The following is a 25,079-nucleotide window of genomic DNA, read 5'->3' on the forward strand; positions in this document are numbered from 1 at the left end:
ATTGTTTCTATATGGACTGGTTCCTTCAATTTAAATGAATAGAGACCTCTGGACATACACAAAAGATCAATGTGCAGATTGAGTATACATGGATTTAGACTGGACTTAATCCAAAATAATCTAACAGCTAAATCTTAAATAAATTACTTCAAAGTCATTCCCACTGATTTATAAGTACCCTGCTTCCACATTTTAACCCCAGTTCAGAAAAGTGTGACCAAATAATTTGCACATGCTACTTTTTTTTTTTTTAAGGTTTTGCAAAAATCAGCATCCAACATTGAACTGGAGAATGATAGTTAAACTCTGTCCAAGTGTTAAGAAATAGCTTGCAATGCCACTTCAGCAACAGGAAAATAAAGCCCTGCTGTGTGCATTCAAATCTCTTCTGTGTTTTAAGACAAATGCAGGCATAAAGCAATAGCAGCAAGAGAATATTCTTTTCTTTTTTATTGGAGAAGAAACAACTGGATCCTGAGAGGACATATAATTTTGTATCTGCCAAAATAGTTTTATTTGCTAAAACTAAGAAGACTGCAATTTGGTACAAAATCATCCTAATTCCAGAGCTCCACTATACTGGTTTTACAAAGAATTTTTCAGCATTATAATGGCAACAAGTAGGAGACTCGGTAAGGCATGATTTACTTAAAAACTTTATTATTTTTATTTTCATTACAATTCACAGTTTATACATGGCAAGAGAACCTTTCTTACCATGTCAACATTCAGAACACTGTGCTGGGGGAAATGGAGGGGGATGGGGCCGCTTTCTTTGAACAGCTTGGCCTGGTAATATTTAATGGAACTTTGCTGATTTGAGATGTACACTTTCGTTAACTCTTCATTGATTGCTAGTATTTACACTGATAACTTAGATTTGCTAGAAAAGATTAAGCATCCATAAATTTAACATTCATAGCTCATAATGTTATTTAATAGTCAGAGAATATAGATTTGTTATTTGAATTGTGTCCAATTGAAGTCCCATTTTGTTTTAAATACTCAGGGCCAAGGGTGCGGACCTCAGACAGCTCTGCAGGTGCAAAACTCCATTATTTCAATGGAGTCTGCACCATGGTTATGCTTTGAGGATCAGGCTGCCTATTCATCTCTTAAGGGGTTTTATATTTATTTTATATACAGCCAGGTTGCAATAGAATAAAATGATAAAAAATTAAAAGACAATCCATTATTTTTAATCCTGCATTCCTTCTGAATCTTGCACACACTTAGAAACAAAAGACACAAGAGGCCAATAAAATTAAAGTCAATGACTTTTTTCTCTTTAAAGCAACCAAAGAAATCCCAAGGATTGGTTTCAGATCTGCATATCAGCCTATTCTATCCATATATCCAATTGTATTCAGATTGTGCTATTGGTCAACCGTTTTTCACGTCTGCATGTGTGTTCAGATACCATCTATATTCTTGATGTAGAAATTCACAGTGATGCCAGTTTCAACTGCATTCCCACTTTTATTCCCAGCTCCAGAGTGGGCAAAAACACTGTCAGATATAACATTCAGGAAAGCAATCCAGCAGGCAGGATCCCTGTGCTAAAATAGCATATGGCATGACATGGCTAAAACAAACAAAGTTTTGAACCCTTTTCTGCCAGCAGCATCGTGTTCACTAGAAATGGTTCTGCTGCTGCTTCAGGTTTATTCTGCATTCTTGGTATGTAAATGAGTCTTTTGAATGCACCAAGTTGATATCACCTACTGGACAATTTAGTAACACAAAGCTGAATATTTTTTGGTATGTGATGCATGGGGCTGAATTGCTGACTAGAGCTTAAGTAATGAGACCTGATACGGATCCATAAATTCTACAGGTCTATAGAGTATACATGTATCATCTGCACCTGAGTAAAAACAAAAATACTTGCAGGTGGGACACCTTTTGCAACTCTTGTAATTGCAGTGCCTTTAAAGCTAGACTTAGGAGCGGTGCTTTGATGTCCTTGGATTTGGCATCTGTTTCTTATCGCTGGTATCTTCAGCTTTAGATACCCTTAAAAACATGACTGTTTTGGGCAAGATGAAATAACAAAATGAGATATGTTACTCATGCAAGAACCAACCAACCAACAAACAAAAACCCATATGAGAGTTATAGAGGTTCTGTTTCTTTAAAAGATAAGGCACTGACAAAAATTTCTTAGGTAAAAGGCTGCATAAGATTTTCTTGCCATTTACATATAGATTGTAGTCCATACATGGTCCGTTCCTAGGCTTGGTAAGGTAGACCCTGAAAAGTTTTAAGGACTGATCCCTCAAAGCTACATTGTTAACCTAAACCAGCATTATTCATTCTTAACGCCTTATGGCACATTAGGAGAGATGAAAAAACAGTCTGGGCACAAAAAAGGCATCGGACATTGCTTGTTCCAGCATTTGACAATGACAGAAGTGCCATTCATTTTGTGTCTTTCAAGAAATATGATGGTGACTCTGAATCCTTACTGTGGGTAGATTTCTCTTGGAACTCATGCACGTGATTTAAAAAATGCTATTAGCATCAGTTATGGGCAGGAGGAAAAAAAATCAGGAACTACAAGATAAGTCTAAACCATAGGCTTCTTCTTATTAAAAGATCAGGATTCAAAGTCAGTGCTACTTCATGTTTTCAATAACAGCAATTTCTTCAGCTGCACAGTGAGGCGTCAAGCCATTCATATAAATGCTGTCTGTCTTTGTGATGGCAGGCAAGAGGTCTTTCTCGCTGGTGAGGTGGTTAACAGACAAGGTTCTCTTGCAAGGAGTCAGGTCTTGGCTGTGGTTCACTGCCATTTCAGCAGAGAGCTTCCTTTTGATGGAAGTAGCCCGCTGGAACTTGTCATAAATCTCCACGCTCAGGCGCCTACGCGTTTCTTTGAACTCCGCAGTGACATTGGCTGTCCATTCGGCCGCATGGGCTCTGAACTCTCCCACCTAATGAACATAATAATAGAAGGGAGGAGGGAGAGGGAGAAAAGGAGGGGAGCGGGAGATGGAGGGAGGGAGAGAGAGAGAGAAGGATAACATTGCTATGCACTTAAAAAAAAAATGGTATGTGTAAGTTAAGGCTCCAAAGGAACAAAGGGTCCAATGTGACCCAAGACTGACAACGAACAGCTGCCCATTGGCACATCTCTTTTGTGCCTCGAATATTCCCTTTGATCTATGCTCAGCCTCTAATTATTTTGTTCCAGTGGAGGAATTCAGCTGCCATCTTACTAATATAATAAAAAGGACACACAGCAACAGCGAAAATCTCTGCAGCTAAAACATTTCACAGCTCTTTTTATAATTTCATCTGGGCCAGTGAGGTGAAACTGCCTTTAAAAACTAAGCCTCGACAGCTGAGAGGATCCCAGCTGGACAGGGAGCACTGAATTCCCAGCAATCTGGACTGCATGTTATGAGGTGTTACCAGGGGAGATGTCGTGGTTATTTATGGACACCCTGGCTGTATGTGTAATGATCCCTGTGAGACTCGACACAGTCTTTCTAAATTTAGATGGAAAGGGCTTTTAAAAGAAAAATGTCAGCTGCTGCTGTTCTATTTTTAGCACATGTTCAAACTGAGGATTAATGCAAGTGACAGTTTTAGTCAAGTCAGCAGAATAATTGCCAGTCTCTCTCTCCACTGCAGTAATAAGATTACAATGAGAAAAGTGCGAGGGTGCTAGAACAACATGGTCACTGCTACTAACACTTTCAAATGTATCAATCGCACACACACATATATATTATACATACATACGTGTCCTAGAACACAGTTATGAGAAGTATTAAAAGCTTTTCTTTTAACTAATGTATGTTAATTAACATTTCCACTTTGTACAATTTGAGGCTGATTTATATGTTCCCCATGTGTGTGGCTAGCCACTTGGTCTAATATTTTATTTATTTGAAAAATTTAGGCCATTTTTTTCATTCATAATTCACAAGGCAACTTACACTATATTTAGAAACAATAATGTATAAAAGCAAGCAATTGATACCAACAAATCTAAGCCATCAGTGGATTCAAACTGATTAAAAGAGCGACAGGGTTAACAATCAACCCTCAGATACTATAATTCATGAGAGAAATATGTGGCAAGGTCGTTCACCCAATGTTTTTTTTCTTTCAAAATTCTTGCTATTCGAACTTTATTTACATTCATATACTGTCTTTCCTCCAAGGATGTCATGCTTGATCTAGGCCCATGCCAGAATGTCTCTGACCCTGACATTACAGACCCTAAAGACCTTGTGTGACCCCCCCCTGACCTAAGTGATATCCCAGGCACCTCTGGCATTAGTGGAGAAGCTACACCATGCCCTTCAACAGTGGTGGATCTTGAGGAACCCCTAGACAGGATTCCTGAGGACTGTACCTCATCTGTGGCATCAGAGGAGGAGACTTCTATCCCGCCCAAAACCACATCAGTGCCTGAAGGCGGAAGCACAGTGAAGCGGATGCCTCAGGACCCACTGTAACCAGGCTTCCTGAGAGTAAAGGTCTACTCAAGAGTCAAGGTCTCCTCAGAAGTAGGAAGACTCTGAAGCCAGCACTAACAGCTTCGCAGCTGTACCTGGCTGTGGATTGGGATACTTGACTATATAAACCCACAGTTGAAGCTTGTTAGTTGCTGAAACAATATCTTTGTTTCAGCTCCTAGTATGTGGAAAGGTTGGTTTTTCTTGGACTGATTGCTTGTGCTGCTGACCTCTGGACCCATGTTAAGGCCCTGATTTTGGACTGCTCTTTTGCTGGATTGGTAATACCACTCTTGAATTTTGCCTGCCTACTACTGACTTAGCTAAATGGATTTGTCCTTGGGCTGAGCCTGACACAGCCACAGCAGGACAAAGGGGCTCAAAGTGATGTACATGGTTCTCACCCTTCCACGCTATTCATCCCTGCAACAATCCTGTCAGGGGTGTTAAGCTGAGAGGTAGTGGGGCAGGTCAGTCAGCAAATTTCATAGCTAAGTAGGGATTTGAGCCTGGGTCTCTCCAGTCTTCGTCTAGCACGCTAAGCAATTTTACTATACTGCTGCTCTTTTAATTAATCAATTTTTTAAAGTTCAACAATCTAATTAAAAGCTTAGGGGTGGTGAATAAAGTATACAAGTTATCATCATATCTTGAAATTACTGCTATTGTTGCTGTTACTCCTGCTATTGTTATTGTTGGTTTTACTGTTGACTTTGTTTTATTGTTTTTATGGCTTTTAACATAACGGTTTTATGTGTTTTATTGCTGTAAGTTGCTTTGGGAGAAGGTGACCAAGAAATGTTTTAAATAAAACTATATGCAGATGATATACAGTAGTTGTTACCTGCAACAGTTCCAATCAGTTATTTTACAGAACTGTTGACTATTATTCAAAGCTATAGATATGTATCTAGTTATAAGTTGAATGAACCAAGACCAGAGCTGCTAGCATTAAATTTACATGAAACATTACACTGGATTTCTATCTCGCACCTAGGTAAAAGTAGTAACATACTTAAGTCTTCAATTGTCAATGGATATCAAAGAGATGCTTAACCTAAATGATACAGAATTGATCCAGAGTATGGAGTTGGAAATGTACATAAAAACACTCCTCCTGGACCAGAAGCTGTTATCCATGGTGGCCAACCAGGTGTAACAATGGACTAAATTGAAACTGTCTTGGATTGCAAGATGGGCATCCAGATAGCATTGCGTCCTTAGACGCCAATCAACCTCTGACCTCAGATCATTGCCTCCATGTTCCTCTCACCCTGCATTTTTGCTAGACAGGCAGTTTTGCCCATTTAGCGGGGGCAATGTGGAGCGGGAGGGAAGGAGGCTGGAGTGGCCAGAGGATTATTTGTAAGCTGGCTGGCCCAACATCCTCCCCTACTTGCCTACAGAACCACCCCCTTTCCCTCCTCTCCAAGCCCGCATTTGCAAGCTCGTAGAGGCAGCTGGCACGGTTCTCTCCATGCTGGCTGCGAGGGGGAGGAAAGCTGGGTCCAAGGTCATAGCGCGGTTACTGGCTAGGGCCCATAGGATTGCTCTCTGTATGAACCTTCTTCCCCTTTTGTCATTTTTAGTGGTGACATTGCCTCTGTTTATCCTAATGGCTATATTTAATGCAGCGGGAATATTATTTAAAGATAAAACAAGAGATGTAGGACTTTTCTTGTTTATGTCAAAGACAAAACTATGGAGGAATAAATGGCCCCCAAATACCGCATTATATAGATTCACAAATTGTAGTGATGGCAATTTGGTTCTTACCGAACCACCAAGGACCATCCAGCCTGAATGCGCTACAAATACATTACAGTGGTAAAAGGAAGAAATTGGCCACAAAAGTTTGTTAAAATCTAGTGGTTAAGACTTTGTGGCTCAATTGGGATAGCATTCAAATTTTTTTTAAAGCACACAGATCCAGCCGTGTCTCCAAGACAATGGAAGAAGGAGCAAATGGAGGACCAGATTTTTCAAAAGGAATCAGCTTGGCTGCGATTTGGCCCATGCAGGATTCCACAAGGGACTGTAGGGATGTACGAAAGGGACTTACCTTGTCCCGCAGCTTTTTTCGTGGTGGGGGGGAGGCGCTTTGCTTCTCCCCCCGAAGTTCATGCGAGGGGGGGGGGAGGCTTCCCGCCTGGCCCAGCCGAAATTCAGGCCGGGCGGGACGCGCGCCATCCCTCGCCGGCAAAAGTCAGGCCGGGTAGAAGCGCCCTATCTACCTGGCCGCGAAAAAAACAAAAACAAACCACCCCCGTGATAGGCTACGTAACGATTAACGTAGCCTATCACGGCTAGATTTCCAAAGTCAGCCGTGATAGGCTACGTTAATCGTCACGTAGCCTATCACGGGTGACTATGAAAAAAAAAAGCGCGTACGCAAATGGCAGCCCCCATAGGGAGCCACCATTTGCGTTCCTTATTTGGTCCCTGTAGTCTTCGTAAATCTTTATGTAGACTACGGCGAAAATAAGGGCAACGCAAATAGCGTTGCCCTTATTTTCGCTGTAGTCTACGTAAATCTTTACGTAGACTACAGGGACCAAATAAGGAATGCAAATGGCAGCTCCCTATGGGGGCCGCCATTTGCGTACGCGCTTTTTTTTTTTCAAAGTCACCTGTGATAGGCTACGTGACGATTAACGTAGCCTATCACGGCTGACTTTGCAAATCTAGCCGTGATAGGCTACGTAACGATTAACGTGGCCTATCATGGGGGTGGACCCGACGAACCACCGCCGGGACCCGCCGCCGGGAGGGACATTCGTGAAAGGTAAGTCCCATCTCGGGGGGCCATGACATCATGTATCCCTAACGACCTCAACCGTAGCCACCTTGAAGTACATTGTTGGTGGAGACACACACCCCCAGTCACATCTGGGACTTTTATAATGATTACTCAAGTACTTTCAGTACATACAATGGTGAGAAAGTGTAGGTTACTTCAAGGTTTTTAAAAAACCAATTGTGAGGTTCTGCAATATCTGGAAATATGTGAAACGATGGGGGAAAACAGCTGCCCTTTATTTCAATGGTTGGATCCAAGCTTTGTCATACTTAGAATATACCTACTGAAATCAATGGGACGTAGGGCACAATCCTATGAAGATAGGTGGCTGCCTCTGAACTTGGAGGTGACCGCCTATCCAATGCAGGGTAGGAGAAGCACGGAGGGGATCATTCCCTCCGGGCTTCTCCTACCCTGCATTTTCGACTAGACAGCCAAAACTGGCTGTCTAGCCACCAGAGGGCAGGGTGGGGCAGGAGGATGCCATATGACACATAGGATGTGTGACACATAGGATGTGTTGTACAGGCATTCCCACCCTCCCCACCCCAGAACGCCCTGTTTTGGCCACTTTGCACTCCTCTTGAGAGTGGGGAGCATGGGGCTGTTCCGCGCTGGCCATCTAGCTGCTGCCTAGCAGCCACAAGATTGCTCCCTTAATGACTAAATTAAGTCTCATTGGTTTTATAAGGTCTACACTAAGCATTGTGCAATCCTATATATGTCAACTCAGAAGCAGGGATGTACAAGAATTTCATTTCTGTTCACAAATCATGTAAAGATGTCCTGTTTGTGTCAGGATTCCCTTTTGCCCCTGCTGTAAACTTCAGAACCCAAATCAAAACACAGACAAGAGGCTTCAATTCTCAGCTTTTACTCCACTACTTCAATAGGTCATACAGATGCAAATGGCCAGTGACTCACAGTCTACAAAAGAAACGCCTTCAGGGAGTTCAAAGGAAAGCTATGAAAGTTGCCCACCATTTGAAGAAAAGGCAGGCTACTGCCCTTACTTAAGGGGTAGGGGATCAGGATCTCTCTCTCTCTCTCTCTCTTGGCTTCTAAGCGCTGCTGTTCACGCCGGGCCAATCAGGCAGATCGTCTAAGCTCCACCCCCACCATCTCTGTCTTGGCTCTGCATCTGTGCCTGGCATCTAAGAATTCAGGCTCTCCAAGCCCCACCTCTCCCTGTTTGCTATCTCTCACAGGGGTGTGTGAAAAGAGGCCCTCTCTGTCCAGCTGGGCCTTTGAAGCCTGAGGAGTCCATGTCTAGGGATGTCAGAGAATTCCGCGACGGATCTCGGTGAGGCCGAATGCCAGTGCATTTGGCCCCCCGAAATCCATCGCGGAACGAAGCCCCTTTCCCCCAACCCACGAAAGGTGCGTGGGATGAAATCCCTGCCACCCCCACCCCACGAAAGGTGCGTGAAACAGAGCACTTACCTGCTTCCGTCTGCACTACTTTGCGAATGGCGGCCATCCTGCAGCCGCCATTCGCTTCCTCCTCTTCATAGCCATGATAGGCTACGGAAATACGTAGCCTATCATGGCTAACGCAGGGATGCCATTTGCGTCCCTGCAGAGGCCATGATAGGCTACGTAAGTATTTACATAGCCTATCATGGCAGGGAGGGGGGAAAACCCCAGCGTACGCAAATGGCAGCAGCTACCGCCATTTGCGTACGCTGGGGTTTTTTTTCTCCCTGCCATGGCTCAATACAGGGACGCAAATAGTGGCGGCTACGACAGCCGCCATTTGCATCCCTGCAGGGCTGCCCAGCGGCTGGATGTCTGGCTGTGGGCGGCCGCAGCTGGCCAGCAGCTCCGCGGCTTGGCTGCAGAGCGGAGCCGGCCAGGCAGGATTCCGGGGGGAGGGACGGAGCGCCTCCCCCCCATCGAGGATTCCGGGGGGAGGGACGGAGCGCCTCCCCCCTACCGCGGATGCCCCTGTGCGGAGCCAGGTAAGGGATTCATACATCCCTATCCATGTCTCTATCTCTGGACAAGCCTGGGAAATTTCCTCTTCCACCTCCTGCAATTCCTCTTCAGAATCTGAGCCACTGAGCCACTCCCTGTGCTCAGAGACAACCCTGACAGTTTGCAGTCCCAAATGCAAAAGAAAGCAGGAGTCAGGTTTTTTGAAAAACTTTTGTGAATTGCTGACTTTGCTATCATGTTCGGAAAATATGTGTGTGTGTTTTTTTTTTAAGTACTTTGAAATGTACAGCTCCCTCCAAAATACAATTTTTCACATTTTAGTCAAGGGGTGGGGGGAGGAAATGCACACTTTTGAAAAATATGCACAGAAATGTGCACTTCCCCATTTGAAATGTGCACTTTTTCTGTTCAAACAAGCTGAAAAACAGGTTAGAAATGAAAATGGGAGTAAGCTGAAACAAGCATCACAGTGACTTTTGGAGAATTTAGGTGAGCTTGAAAACAGCTGCTTCTCCCATCCCTACTCAGAAGTAAGCCCCATTAACTTCCTTGGGACTTACACCCAGGTAAGTGTATATAGGATTGCAGCTCAAGTGGCTCTGCCATTTCTTAGTAGAGTTAGAAGGGCAAGATGGAGGCATCTGGATATTTGAAATGTCTGGAAATGTACTAACATGCTAAAGGACTGTGTATGTTTTGCGGGGTATAAATTAAAGGATAATAACAATATCCTTTAATTTATCTGATCATATTAGAATCATAGAATAGTAGGGTTGGAAGGGGCCTATAAGACCATCAAGTTCAACTCCCTGCTCAATGCAGGAATCTAAGTCAAAGCACCCCTGACAGATGGCTGTCCAGCCTTGTCTTGAATGCCTCCAGTGTGGGAGAGCCCACTACCTCCCTAGGGAATTGGTTCCACTGTCGTATTGCTCTAACAGTCAAGAAGGTTTTCAGGATGTTCAGCCGGAATCTGGCTTCCTGTAACTTGAGCCCATTATTCCGTGTCCTGCACTCTGGCATGATCGAGAAGAGCTCCTTGCCTTCCTCTCTGTGACAACCTTGCAAGTACTCGAAGAGTGCTATCATATCTGCCCTCAGTCTTCTCTTCTCAAGGCTAAACATGCCCAGTTCTTTCAGTCTCTCCTCATAGGGCTTTGTTTCCAGTCCCCTGATCATCTTTGTTGCCCTCCTCTGAACCCTCTCCAGTTTGCATCCTTCTTAAAGTGTGGTGCCCAGAACTGGACAAAGTTCTCCAGATGAGGCCTAACCAGTGCTGAGTAGACGGGAACTAGTACCTCATGGGATTTGGAAGCTATACTTCTATTAATGCAGCCCAAAATAGCATTTGCCTTTTGTGCAGCCACATCACATTGTTGGCTCATATTCAGCTTGTGATCGACAACAATTCCAAGATCCTTCTCGCTTGTAGTATTTTTGAGCCAAGTATTCCCCATCTTGTAACTGTGTATTTGGGTTCTTTTTCCTAGATGCAGAACTTGACATTTATCCCTATTAAATGTCATTCTGTTGTTTTCTGCCCAGTGCTCCAGCCTATCAAGATCACTTTGAATTTTGTTTCTGTCTTCCAGGGTATTAGCTATCCCACCCAAATTTGTGTCATCTGCAAATCTGATCAGCATTCCCTGCACCTCCTCCTCCAAGTCATTAATAAAAAATGTTGAAGAGCACTGGGCCCAGGACTGAGCCCTGCAGTACCCCACTCATTACCTTTCCCCAGTTTGAGAAGATGCCATTGATAAGCACTCTTTGAGTCCAGTTCTGTAGCCAACTATGGATCCACCTGATCGTTGTTTCATCTAGCCCAATTTGAGCTAGTTTGCTCATCAGGATATCATGGGACACTTTGTCGAAAGATTTGCTGAAGTCGAGGTATATTATGTCCACAGCATTCCCACAGTCTACACGGGAGGTTACCTGATCCAAAAATGAGATCAGATTAGTCTGGCAGGATTTGTTCTTGACAAATCCATGTTGGCTTCGAGTAATCACTGCATTGTTTTCAAGGTGCTTACAGACTGATCACTTTATAATCTGCTCCAGAATTTTCCCAGGGATTGATTTCAGACTGACTGTTCTGTAGTTCCCAGGTTCCTCCTTTTTGCCCTTTTTGAAGATAGGTACAACATTAGCCCACCTCCAGTCATGTAGCACTTCACCCATCCTCCATGATTTCTCAAAGAGAATAGACAGTGGTTCTGAGAGTTCTTCTGCCAGTTCCTTTATTACTCTAGGATGCAGTTCATCTGGCCCTCGAGATCTGAACTCATTCAAAGTAAGTAGGTGTTCCTTGACCATATGCCTATCAGTCTCAAGCCGCAATCCTGCCCCTTTACCTTTGCCGTGTGTGTGTGTGGGGGGGGGTCATAGACCCTCTTTTGGGAGAAGACTGAGCCAAAGTAGGAATTGAACACTTCTGCCTTTTCTTTGTCATCTGTTATCATTTTGGCATCCTCACTGAATACTTGAACCACCATTTCTTTCCTCTATTTTTTATTATGCACTTATCTGAAGAAAGCCTTTTTGTTGCTTTTAGCATCCCTCACTCAACCAAGCTCGTTCTCAGCTTTAGCCTTCCTGACGCCATCCCTGCAATTCTGTGCTACCTGTCTGTACTCTTCCTTTGTAGCTTGGCCTTCCTTCCACTTCCTGTATGTGTCCTTTTTGTTTTCAGGTAATCTCTAAGCTTTTTGTGAAGCCACATCGGCTTCTTCTGTTGTCTTCTGCTTTTCTTGTTGGAATGGTTTGTAATTGTGCCTTGAGAATTCCCTTTTTTAAAAACTCCCACCCATCTTGGACTCCTTTTTCATTAGAGTCACTTGCCATGGGACCTTACTGATTATTGTTCTGAGTTTATTAAAACTGCCTTTCCTGAAATCCAGGATACGCGTTTGGCTACACTACACTTGGTTCATTTAGAACCAAGAACTCAAGTATAACATGGTCACTCTCCCCCAGAGTTCCTGTAACTGCTACTTTATCCACTAAGTCATCTCTGTTGGTTAGGATCAAGTCAAGGATAGCCAATCCTCTAGTTCCTACCTCTACTTTCTGTAGGAGGAAATGATCAGCGACACAAGTCAGGAATCTCTTGGAGGGGGTATGTTTTGCAGAATTTGTCTTCTAACAAATATCAGGGAAATTGAAGTCCCCCGTTACTTGCTTCCTTGAAACACTGGCAATTTGCTTTTCAAAAGTTTCATCCTCGTTTTCTCCTTGATTGGGTGGCCAGTAGTAGACTCCAACCACCAGGTTCCTTTTATTCTTTGCTCCATTTATTTTAACCCAGATGCTCTTGATGGGGCTACCAAGCTGATCCTCCTCTATTTCTGTGCAGAAATATGTATTTTTCACATATAGTGCAACTCCATCTCCCTTTCTATTCCTTCTGTTCTTTTTGAACAAGTTATATCCTTCAATTGCTGTATTCCAGTCATGGGAGTCATCCCACCAAGTTTCAGTTACACCTATCAAGTCATAATTTCCCTCTTGTATTAAGAGTTCAAGTTTGTTTGCTTGTTTCCCATACTCTGGGCATTAGTATATAGACATCGAAGACCATGTGTTTTATAGTCTGGCTTTCTTCCTACATGTTTCTGAAGACTAGTATTGGGTGCTATTAGAACTCTTCTCTCTGTTGTGGTGCATGAGCCTTCATCCACTGTTACCCCCAACTACCCTCCCCTGTAGGATTCAGTTTAAAGCCCTCCTGATGAAGTTCTTCATGCTGTTGCCAAACACATTCTTCCCATCCTTTGTGAGGTGCAACCCGTCCCTTGCCAACAGCCCATCTTCCAGGAAGTATAGCCCATGGCCCCAGAATCCAAATCTCTCGCGTTGGCACCACCTTCATAGCCAGTCATTCACCCAGAGTATTTTTCTTTCTCTTTCTATCCCTCTTCTAACTACTGGAAGGATGGATGAGAAAACTATCTGGGCCCCAAAGTTCTTGAGTTTCCTTCCCAAAGCTTCCAAGTCTGATGTGATTTCTTTGTAGCTCTGCTTGGCGGTGTCATTTGTTCCCACGTGGATGAGAAGAAAGGGGTACCTGTCAGTGGGCTTTATGAGTGCAGGCAACCCTATAGTCATGTCTCTAATCCGTCCCCCTGGGAGACAGCATACCTGGTGAGTCCATGGGTCTTCGTGACATACTTGGGTTTCGATCCCACGCAGCAAGGGGTCTCCCACTACTCCTCCTCTTCTCTTCTTGTTGTTGTAGGCCTGGGTTTCATCGCCTCTGCTTGACTGACCTTCAGCCTCATCTCTCTCTCATGCAGGTTCCTCTGTAATTCTTCCTCTGCAGGCTGTTGTCCAGTCTCATCCTCAGGTACCTGGAAACGGTTCCATAATTCCAATGCTTCTACTGGTGTAGAGTGGCTTCTAGTTCTTCTGCTCCTAACTGTCACCCTGTTCCAAGGAATATCCTCTACTTCATTTTTCCTCACCTCAGCAGTTTCCTCTTCTGCCTAAGGATGGACGAATGTCCCTTACCTGGTCCCACAGCTGTGTTCGGTGGGGGGGGAAGGCGCTCCGTTTCTCTCCCCGAAATTCAGGCTGGGGGTGGAGGCACCCCGCCCCTCCCGGCCAAAATTGAGGCCGGGGGGGAGGCGCCCCATCCCTCGCCGCCGAAATTCAGTCCGGGGAGGAGCGCCCCGTCTCCCCGGCCGCAAAATAAAAAAAACAAACACGTGATAGGCTACGTAACGATTTACGTAGCCTATCACGGCTAGATTCTCAAAGTCAGCCGTGATAGGCTATGTAAATCTTTACGTAGCCTATCACGGCTGACTTTGAAAAAACAAAAACAAAAGCGCGTACGCAAATGGCGGCGCCCATGGGTGCCGCCATTTGCGTTCCTTGTTTGGGCAGGGGTAGTCTACGTAAAGATTTACGTAGACTACCCCTGCCCAAATAAGGAACGCAAATGGCGGCACCCATGGGCGCTGCCATTTGCGTATGCGCTTTTTTTTTTTTTCCAAAGTCAGTCGTGATAGGCTACGTAAAGATTTATGTAGCCTATCACGGCTGACTTTGAAAATCTAGCCTTGATAGGCTATGTAAATCGTTATGTAGCCTATCACGTGTTTTGTTTTTTGTTTTTTTACTTTACTTTGTAATGGCGGTGGCGGCAGCCGGTCGGAAGACTGGCCACCGCCCCCGCCCCTGCCGAAACACCGCCGGGACCCGCCACCGAGAGGAACATTCGAAGGAGGTAAGTCCCATCCCTGGGGGGTGGCGGAGAATTTCACCACCAATTTTGGGGGGCCGAATGCGTTGGCATTCGGCCTCCCGGAGATTCGTGGAGAAATTCTCCACCATCCCTACGTTCTGCCTCAGCTTGCTGTTGCTCTTCTAGCTTCTGTTCTTCACATTGCTGCTGTAGTTCCACCATTCTGTCCAAGAACTCTTTGTATTCTCTTATTCCCTGGAGGGTCAACACTCGCCGCTCCAGTCCTCTTACTTTTTCTTCCAACAGCGTGATCAACTTGCACTTGTTGCACGTGTAGGCCAGGTTGATCTCAGGCAAGAGAACAAACATTGCGCAGACCTTGCAGGTCACCACCACTGGAGAGTCTCTTCCTTCCATAGTCTCTATTCCCGTTATGTTTCTAGCTTTCTGATTGTACTGGAATAGCCTGTGTTTTGTCCTCTATTCACTGGATGTTAAAAACACAGTCCCACTGGTATGGAAGTATGTGTTACAAGAAAAAGAAATTTTAAAAAATGAAAAAAAAGGTTAGGGGCGTCCCCCTTGACCTCCCCTGCCGAACTGCCCTGGCAAACTCCTGTTTGCTCTCCCTGTTTGCTCGCTCTCTGGGAGCTTACTTCGTTTTATAACCCCTAGACCAGCTGGAGCAGCTTCCTCTGCTCTGCGACAGAAACAGACTGAAACTTCCTGCCCACACAGCTGCTGGGAGTCCTCAGGACACACCCCTTCAATTCAATTGGAGCTCTCAGGCAAACATGGTCAGCACACGGCAACTCAGAAAGGAAAGTCCCCTGGGCTTACTCCAGCCCTCTAACCGCTTTGCCTTTGTCTCCTCTTCCACTGCAACTCCCCTGGCAAACTCCTGTTTGCTCTCCCTGTTTGCTCACTCTGATCACTTGCTCTCTGGGAGCTTGCTTGCTGATTTAGAAGGTAAAAGAAAAATTGAAGGCTATGAAGAAATAGAGTCCATACTGTAAAGAGATTTTGACTGAGGAGATATAGCATGTAACTTTCACCAATAAGATTTTAGATTGTAAGCCTGTGGAAAGACTGTCTTGTTCTATTACTGATTATATGTATGCAGCTCTGGGAGCCTTTTTGGCTGAGGAGTGGCATAAAAATACCTCAATCAATAAATTAGGCATATGATTTCTACCAGTGTTCATAACTAATACCTTGCACCAGTTAAGATCTCTAAATTTAAACCAGTAATATCAGGTAGACATTGGCTTTCTGTTGTGCCAAAAGTTTGTAATAAACGTTTGTGGTAGATAAGTGTTAATTTCAGGAGTTTGGGAAGTAACTGAATATTAATTAACTCGCCAAAACACTTTCTATAAGCTTATGGAGAGCAGATGGTGCATGTAAATCATCACAAATGGTAAGGACGCAATCCCAAGCTCTTGGGAAAGGTGACTGAAGGGCCGTTGATCCTGTGGGCCCTATCTCCATGAGTGGTGAAGGAGGTTCACAAGCATAGAGGTCTACCCTCAGAGGCCTTCTGGTTGCAGAGGTGGAAACCTCAGCCACCATCTCTCCTCTGCCATTGGTTGTAGGGGAGAGAAGGGGGAAAGCTGAATACACTTTGAGAGAATCTTGGATCTGCTGGACCTCCAATTCTCTAACAAGGGCAAAAAAGTATGTCAGCCCTGAAGCTGGCGTACTTAATTTGCTCTCATTGCTGTAACCAGGAGGTGATGGCAGGGAAAATTTGAAAGAAATGTGGAGGGTGAAGGAAGCAGAAAATGACTCGCATGGCTTTGGATTTGTGGAATCTGTGCCACAGGCTTGTCCTTGATCAGCAAGATAGGATTTCTCTGTAAATAACCTATTTATAACAAGGATAAAAATGTAGTTCAGCACATAATATTATGTAATCTGCTTTTATTATTTATTTATTTATTTATTTACTTGTTTTGGGTTTGCCTCCTTGCTCAATGAGCACTCAAGGCCATGTATAATATAAACAATACAAATAATAAAATGCATAAAAATACAAAAAAAACCCCACTTTTAATGCTGAGCAGTAATAATAAAAAAAGAATGGCACTAATTATTAAATGCTTGGCAGAACAAGATGCTCTTCACCAGCCATCTAAAGGATGCTAAAAGCAGATGAACCCAACCTCCCTGGGGAGGGAGTTCCACACCTGGAGTGTTGCTTCACAAAAGCCCCGTTACATGTACCCACCAACCTCACCTATTGAGTAATGCAAGTTTCAGGCAAGTTTGTACAGGAGGATGTCTATAGTGACAAGCTTATGTACAGTGCATGCTCACTCAAAGTAGATCATGCAGGTTACTGATTCATCTGGTGAAAATGCAATCAGGGTGCTCAAACATACAAACACTTCTTGTATGGCAGGCAAGCCTTACTTGCTTGCCTTAAGTGTATTCACACACAACCTTGCCCCTCTATGATCTGAAACCCTCTTCTTGTCTCTCAAGGTGCAAAGAACTCTCTGTTGGGGCCCAGATGGGATACCAGGCAGCAGAGGGTCCCTGTGAGGACAGGAAAGGCTCGTCAGGTTCACCTCCTTCCCCCAGCTGTTTGTAAACAACATTGTCAGTGTAGTGATGCTGAGAGCATCTTTTTGCTCCAGATACCATGGGAGTTGAACTGCAAACTCCATAATCCCTGCTGAAAAATGTTCAGCCCTTATGATCTCCTGTGAAGGAAGACACTGCCAGAGTGATTGTGCTGTCAGCCACTTCTCTTTGCAGTCAGGAGAAAGAGGTGAGGCCTGGTGGGCCTCTGCTGTCTGTAAGGGAGATACCTCTGCTGTGTTCTGGACCCAAGATGAGTGTTTTTCACCCCTTGGGTATGGGGTCAGGGTAGATTAGAATCCTTGAGCATTCTTTTGACTGCTTGAAAAAATATTCCTCAGGTGTTTGAATGGGGCATGGTTCATTTTGGGGTCAAGGACAAAGCTGTTCACCCATCTCTATCATCACAGGTACACCAAAATCTCATAGAAAATACGTGTGAAATGCTAGTTCTTGATTGTATGTGGGGACCCTTGATAATTCCCTAAATAAAGACCTAAATGGTATGGGGCCATAATGTTCAAAGGACCATCTTGCCCCATATGATTCTGCCTGCCCACAGAGTTTAACATTAGAACCTTGCTCTGCATCACTCCTTCACTGGTAGGATACTAGGCAGGACTGTTTCTATTCCAGCTCCAGGGTAGGGTGGCCACTTATGCTTTGTGAAAAAAGTGGAACTGCCTCACCAAAAAGGAAGACCAAAGAGGACACCAATTTGCATAACATGAAATATTTGCAAATGTATATGTATAGGTCCAAAATTTAGAAATAGCTATAATTTAAATTAAAATACAAGACATCTCTCCATAGTCAAGAAGACTATCCAGGTGACCTTAGTGCTGCTCAATCTGCTGTCCAGATAATCATGGTTGATGGACAATGTCATCTCTGGATGAAACCACCCTTCATTAGTGACCATGCATATTTGTACATTGAGGGGAGGGGTTGCGAATACGATATCGATTTTATGGTCATTCCATTAAAGTTGGAGCTGATAATACGTGAACATTTTATTTAAATCCCATTTTGATTTTTTTCCATGATTCATTATGTTCAGAGAAGAGGTGGTAGACTGCTGATTAAGTAATTCCAAAGTGAATCTCTTTACAAGAATTAAAGCACTTAAGTAAATTAGCATAATTGTAGAATTTTCAGTCATTGGCAAGGGAACCAAGATTAGCAAGTACACATCTTTTGAAAAAAAAATCGAACAACATGAATTATGAAGCATTTGCTATTAAAAGATTGCACAGTTGGCCTGAAATAGAAAGTCAGAATTATGGCTGTATTTGTTTTCCAGACTGAATTAGTATTATAGATACTGATTAACTACAATCAGTGTATTGCAATGGGTGTTTTCTACTCTGGTTCTCAAAACATCCATTATTTTCAGAACTAGCAATTTTAAAAAAAAATCATGCCCTGTGTGCTATGAGGCACTTCACCCAGAGAATGTAATGAAACGGCCACTCCCTTCCTCTCAACACTTCTGTATGGTATGCAAACAAGTCAGTAGATGTGGAGGTTTTTCAGGGAATGCTCTTGTTCAAGTCTCTAACCAACTTAGAACCAGACCCTTGCAGTACTCCAGAGGCCTGTGTAGGGGTGGAGGGCAGGGTCAGAAGGGAGGAAAAGAAACGGGATACCTTCATGGCCTCCTGTGCTATAAAGTGCTAGAGGGCTCTGGGTTGGGACTGGCTACCAGACCCAAACCTGAGCACTTTATAGCTATAAGGATGGGGGGGGAGGTCCAAGAGTCATTTTTCCTTTCCTTCTTCCTGAAACATCCCTGCATAGTGTAAGGAGGGGAACTTTTAAGTCTCATGGCACTTACCACCCCAACCATAGCCCTCCCTCTTCCAAGATGTTTTGTTACGGGTTTGAACAAGTTAATTCCCACTTCTCTCCCTCCTCACACCTCCCTGTCAACAGAAACATCAACATTCTGTACATTCCAGAAGTCATGTTGCTAGGCACTCAAAAATTCAGGGCCCAGGCTCATAGGACACAAATCTGCATAAAATTTGCAAATGTGAATGTATATCTATGTATGCAAATCTAGAAATTATTCAGATTGATTTACATTTTACAGAAAGCAAAGCCCAAGGAAGCTGATTTTGGATGTCATGAAAGGGCAGCAAATTGTTAGTTATTTTATTTATTCTATTTTAGAAAAACCTGTAAGGTTCATTTGTTGTTGTTGTTCAGTCGTTAAGTCATGTCCGACTCTTCATGACCCCATGGACCATAGCATACCAGGCCTTCCTATCCTGCGCTCTCTCCCGGAGTGTGCTCAAGTTCATATTCATTGTATCGGTGATGCTATCTAGCCATCTCATCCTCTGCCGTCCCCTTCTCCTTTTGCCTTCAATCTTTCCCAGCATCAGGATCTTTTCCAGGGAGTTTTCTCTTCGCATTAGGTGACCAAAATATTTCAGCTTCAGCCTCACTATCTGTCCTTCCAATGATCAGTCAGGGCTGATTTCCTTTAGGATGGACTGATTTGACCTCCTTGCAGTCCAGGGGACTCGTAAGAGTCTTCTCCAGCACCACAGTTTGAAAGCATCAATTCTTCGGCGCTCAGCCTTCCTTATAGTCCAACTCTCACAGCCATACGTTGCTACTGGGAAAACCATAGCTTTGATTAGACAAATCTTTGTCGGCAAGGTGATGTCTCTGCTTCTTACTATGCTGTCTAGGTTTGCCATAGCTTTCCTCCCAAGGAGCAAGCGTCTTTTAATTTCATGGCTACAGTCACCGTCTGCGGTGAACATGGAGCCCAAGAAAGTAAAATCTGTCACTGCTTCCATTTCTTCCCCTTCTATATGCCAGGAAGTGATGGGGCCAGATGCCATGATCTTCGTTTTTTTAATGTTGAGTTTCAAACCAGCTTTTGCACTCTCCACTTTCACCCTCAACAACAGGCTCTTTAGATCCTCTTCACTTTCTGCCATTAGGGTGGTATCGTCTGCGTATCTGAGGTTGCTGATAATTCTCCCGACTCCCAGCAATCTTAATTCCGACCTGTGATTCATCCAACCCAGCGTTTCTCATGATGTACTCTGCATATAAGTTAAATAAACAGGGCGACAATATGCAGCCTTGTTGTACTCCTTTCCCAATTTTGAACCAATCGGTTGTTCCATGTCTGGTTCTTACCCTCGTACAGGTTTCTCAGGAGAAAGATAAGGTAGTCTGGTACTCCCATCCCTTTAATAATTTGCCACAGTTTGTTGTGATCCACACAATCAAAGGCTTTAGCATAGTCAATGAAGCAGAAATAGACGTTTTTCTGGAATTCTCTTGCTTTCTCCATGATGCAGCGAATGTTGGCAATTTGATCTCTAGTTCCTCTGCCTCTTCGAAACCCAGCTTGTATTTCTGGTAGTTCTCGGTTCACATACTGCTGAAGCCTAGCTTGTAGGATTTTCAGCATAACCTTGCTGGCAGTTGAAATGAGCACAATTGTACGATAGTTTGAACACTCTTTGGCATTGCCCTTCTTTGGAATTGGAACGTAAACTGACCTTTTCCAGTCTTGTGGCCACTGTTGAGTGTTCCAAATTTGTTGGCATATTGAGTGCAGCACTTTAACAGCATCATCTTTTAGGATCTTAAATAGCTCAGCTGGAATACTGTCATCTCTGCTAGCTTTGTTGCTAGTAATGCTTCCTAAGGCCCACGTAACTTCACTCTCTAGGATGTCCGGCTCAAGTTCAGTGATATCATGGCTATCAGGGACATGAAGATCTTTCCTGTATAGTTCTTCTGTGTATTCTTGCCACCTCTTCTTAATCTCATCTGCTTCTGTTAGGTCCCTGCCTTCTTTGTCCTTTATCATGCCCATCTTTGCACAAAACGTTCCCTTGAGATCTCCGATTTTCTTGAAAACATCTCTAGTCTTTCCCATTCTGTTGTTTTCCTCGATTTCTTTGCGTTGTTCATTTAAGAAGGCCTTCTTATCTCTCCTTGCTATTCTCTGGAAATCTGCATTCAGTTGGGTATATCTTTGCTTTTTTCCCTTGCTTTTAGCTTCCCTTCTTTCCTCAGCTACTTGTAAAGCCTCATCAGACAGCCACTTTGCTTTCTTGCATTTCTTCTTCTTTGGGTTGCTAACTCCTGAACAATGTTATGGACCTCCGTCCATAGTTCCTCAGGCACTCTGTCTATCAGGTCTAATCCCTGAAATCTATTCCTCACCTCCACTGTGTATTCATAAGGAATATGATTTAGGTCATACCGGAATGGTTTAGTGGTTTTCCCTACGTTGCCGAAATTTTGCAACAAGCTTATGATCTGAGCCAGTCAGCTCCAGGTCTTGTTTTTACTGACTGTACAGAGCTTCTCCATTTTTGGCTGCAAAGTACATAATCAATCTGATTTCGATATTGACCATCTGGTGATGTCCATGTGTAGAATCACCTCTTGTGCTGCTGGAAAAGAGGGTTTGCTATGATCAGTGTGTTCTCTTGGCAAAACTCTATTTGCTTTTGTCCTGCTTCATTTTGTACACCAAGACCATATTTGCCTGTTATCCCGGTGATTTCTTGACTTCCTACTTTAGCATTCCAATCCCCTATGATGAAAAGGACATCTTTTGTTGGTGTTAGTTCTAGAGGGTGTTATAGGTCTTCATAGAACCGATCAACTTCAGCTTCTTCGGCTTCTGTGGTTGGGGCATAGACTTGAATTACTGTGATGTTGAATGGTTTGCCTTGGATTCATACTGAGATCATTCTATCGTTTTTGAGATTGTACCACAGTACTGTGTTTCCCACCCTTTTGTTGACTATGAGTGCTACTCCATTTCTTCTAAGGGATTCTTGCCCACAGTAGCAGATATAATGGTCACCTGAATTACATTCGCCCATGCTTGTCCATTTTAGTTCGCTGATTCCCAAGATGTCGATGTTCAATCTTGCCATCTCATGTTTGACCACCTCCAGCTTACCTTGATTCATTGAACTTACATTCCAGGTTCCTAAACAATATTGTTCTTTACAGCATCGGATTTTCTTTTCAACACCAGACACATCCACAGCTGAGTGTCCTTTCGGCTTTGACCCAGCCGCTTCACTCTTTCTGGTGCTACTTGGAAATACCCTCTGCTCTTCCCCAGTAGTATATTGGACAGCTTCCAACCTGAGGGGTTCATCTTCCAGCGTCATATCTTTTAGCCTTGTGATACGTTCCATGGGGTTAAAAGAAGGAAATCTCATTGCTGAAGATTATTGCTCCTGAGGAAGGAGAAGTTAATTCTCCAAAATGCATTGAGTTGTAAATAACAAAGAGAATCTTGTCACCAGCAATGGGGATATGTTCCCTTTCTTTAGTTCTTGGCTATCAGGTGCTTTTTTTTCCTCCCTCCCTCTCTTGCTCAAAATAACTTGACCAGCCTTAGAACTATGCAGTGGGGATGGGTAGGGACCATTTGCTGCTCTGCCTCAGGCAGCAAAATGTCTTGGGCCAGCCCTGTATATGTCTGCATATCTAGGGAGTCCCCTGAGTATTTAGAAACCACAACCTTGTTTCTGGGTGGCCTCATTTCACTTCCACACTTGACCACATGAGTTCACTATTAAGAGAAAATGATAGTGGAATATTTTACCAGTTTGTATCATTGGTTCTTGAACCAACACCTGTTAAGGTGATCCTTGCCACTCAGATCATGGATCAGGCCCAAGTGAGTCAAACCTCTCTTGCAACAGTATTTGTAAAAATGTAAATATATACCACTCATCGTGTTTGTGTGCTTTTAATTTTGTTTTGTACAGCATTCTGAATCATATACAAAATTAAACAATCCTACTGTTTCCTTAAAATCCTCATCTCAATAGCATATTGACAACATGTACATCTTGAAAGTCCAGTGATTAAATGGTGCTGAACATTTTCACAACAAAAATGGCCAAGTAAAAAAATGCCAGTACACAGGAATCCAAGGATGTCACTAGCCCTACGCAGCCTGCACACATTAGGAATATTTCAGTCATTTATTTAATTTACTAAATGCCTCATAAAATAGATTTCTCTGGGTGGTGGTGATGAGGGAGCAACTGCAAGCCATACCCCCAATATCCCAGTTCCCCTGCTTCTGTGTTGAGTAGCATGGGAGGATCTACTTCTGTTCACTTGAACATGAGTGGGTAGAAACAGTGCCAGCTCCAGGTTTTTGAGGGTCCTTGGGCAAGATACCCTCAATGGGCCCCCTCCTTCTGAGAGTCTTATCTTCTCACTGCCATTGTCACCAGTGGCTATTGCTCTTCCTCCTCTTCATCATTGCTTGCTTGCTTGCTTGCTTGCTTGACAAGCAGACAGCCAGCGGCATCTACTCTTCCTCCTTCTCACCACGAGTGTTGTCTGCGCCAGAGCAAGAGGCAGGTGAACAAACAGGTCACAAGGGTGAAGAGGAGGAGCAAATCCAGGGGACTTTTGTCAGGGAGCTCCTGCTGAGGTGCGGGCCCTGGGCAAGTGCCCAACCATGCCAACCCTTGAGGGAGGCCCTGAGTAGAAGCTTCAGCACAAATTGGGAATTTTGCAAGGCCAGTCCATGTGCTGGACATAGGGAGAAGGGTTGCATAGGTGCTCTCATTCCCACTACCCATTTAGCCCTCACATGTGCATGCTAAATGCCTGCAGAGGCTACTGACAATCTGGAATCTGAAATGTTGTATTTGAAGACAATGTGTAAAGCCTCCTGGATTGAAAATTAAATGTTATCAGACTTGCTTTGCTTTGGTTACCACCTTTCTTCTAACTCATCATCCCATACTTGAGCTCAGGCCAGCTCTTAAAGATACAAACATTCTAAATTGTCCTCTTCATTTTGTTTCTAAAGAACCATCTGGGTGTGTAGTACAATATATTCATAAAGTCCCCAAACTATTTTGTCATCAGTCTTGACGCAAACATATCCAGAAGAAAATGACAAAAAGGTACCTCTCCACAAATCAGTGTATGATGGGCGAAAAACAGCAATTGGAATTCACTCCATTTGCATCTTTGGATGTAATGATCCTATGAAGACAGCCACTGTTCCTTATCAATGTCAAGAAGAACACGCAATGGAACGTTGCATGGGCTGTACCTTTGCAAACAGTCTGTGCAACTTATTCTTTTTGACATGGTGATGCTGTGCTGCCAGCCCATGAAGAATACAGTATACGTTGGCTGGCTGTGTGAGACTGTCAAATCTAAATCCAGTTTTTGTTTGCACTATTAGGGATAAATCATTACAAAATGTAGCATTTAAAAACAATTGAAGGTATTAGCCTTCCTTTCTGGCATTTCTACTAGGGCTGTGCACCACTTCGGCCCGAGGCCCGAACCTTGAGTCAAGGCGGGCTGCTTCGGGTCACTTTGTGGCTCTTCTGAGGTGAAGTGGAGGGGGCACGAAGTGACCCAGAGCAAGTCGGGGGCTCTCTGAAGCAGTCAGTGTGCTTTGGAGCTTCGGCACCCCCAGTCCAGCCATGCCAGGTCCTTACCTGAGCCGCTGCTTCCTCCGTCGCTGCTGCTGCCATCAGCCTCATCCCCGCCTCCGCCACTGTCATCACCACCACCTCCACCATTGCCACCAACTGCTGAGGCCTGGACACGTGCAGTGACTCTTACTGGAGGGAGTTGCCATTTTTAAAATGGCAACCTCCAGGAAGTTCCAGGAAGTTGCTGTTTTTAAAATGGCGACTCCCTGAAGTAAGAGTTGCCATGTGCGTCCAGGCGGCGAGGGCAGCGGCGGCAAGGGCGGAAGCAGCAAGGTATGGGAGCTTCTGAGGATGACAGTGGCGGAGAAGGCAGCAGCAAGGTAAAGGTGCTTCTGAGTCAGATCGGGGGGTCCCTGCACAGCCCTAATTTCTACTCTGGACTTAAAAATAAACTTCCCCAGGGCAGTTTACAATACAAATGAAAAATTTAAACAGGAACAAATCCAATAAATGTAATAAAACAACTGCAATCAAAACAGCTGCACAAAAACCAACAATGGACAGTATGAACTAACATCAAAGTAGGCACTGGGCAACCCTTCCTGGGCAGAGTATTGCTTAATCTGGGTGTTGTACCGTAACTGCCCTTTCCCCAGTCACCACCTACT

At 44.1% G+C, this 25,079-nt stretch overlaps 1 protein-coding gene across 4 annotated transcripts in view; it reads right to left on the reverse strand.

Moving 5' to 3' along the window:
• Positions 1-454: 454 nt before the first annotated feature.
• The window catches only part of KCNK2 (potassium two pore domain channel subfamily K member 2), a 181,333-nt gene continuing 156,708 nt past the window's right edge, over positions 455-25,079 (reverse strand). For 3 of the 4 annotated variants that reach the window (XM_084832655.1, XM_084832651.1, XM_084832669.1), the window contains exon 7: positions 461-2,936. In XM_084832655.1, coding sequence (XP_084688781.1) covers positions 2,619-2,936 — 318 coding nt within the window. In that variant the 3' untranslated portion in view covers positions 461-2,618. Of the gene's footprint in view, positions 2,937-25,079 lie in introns of all 4 variants that reach the window. The other variant, XM_084832661.1, reaches the window with a different exon arrangement.

This window comes from Heloderma suspectum, chromosome 1 (genome assembly GCF_057233095.1).
Source record: "Heloderma suspectum isolate Gila_16-S chromosome 1, 16-S_ref, whole genome shotgun sequence".
NCBI lineage: Eukaryota > Metazoa > Chordata > Lepidosauria > Squamata > Helodermatidae > Heloderma > Heloderma suspectum.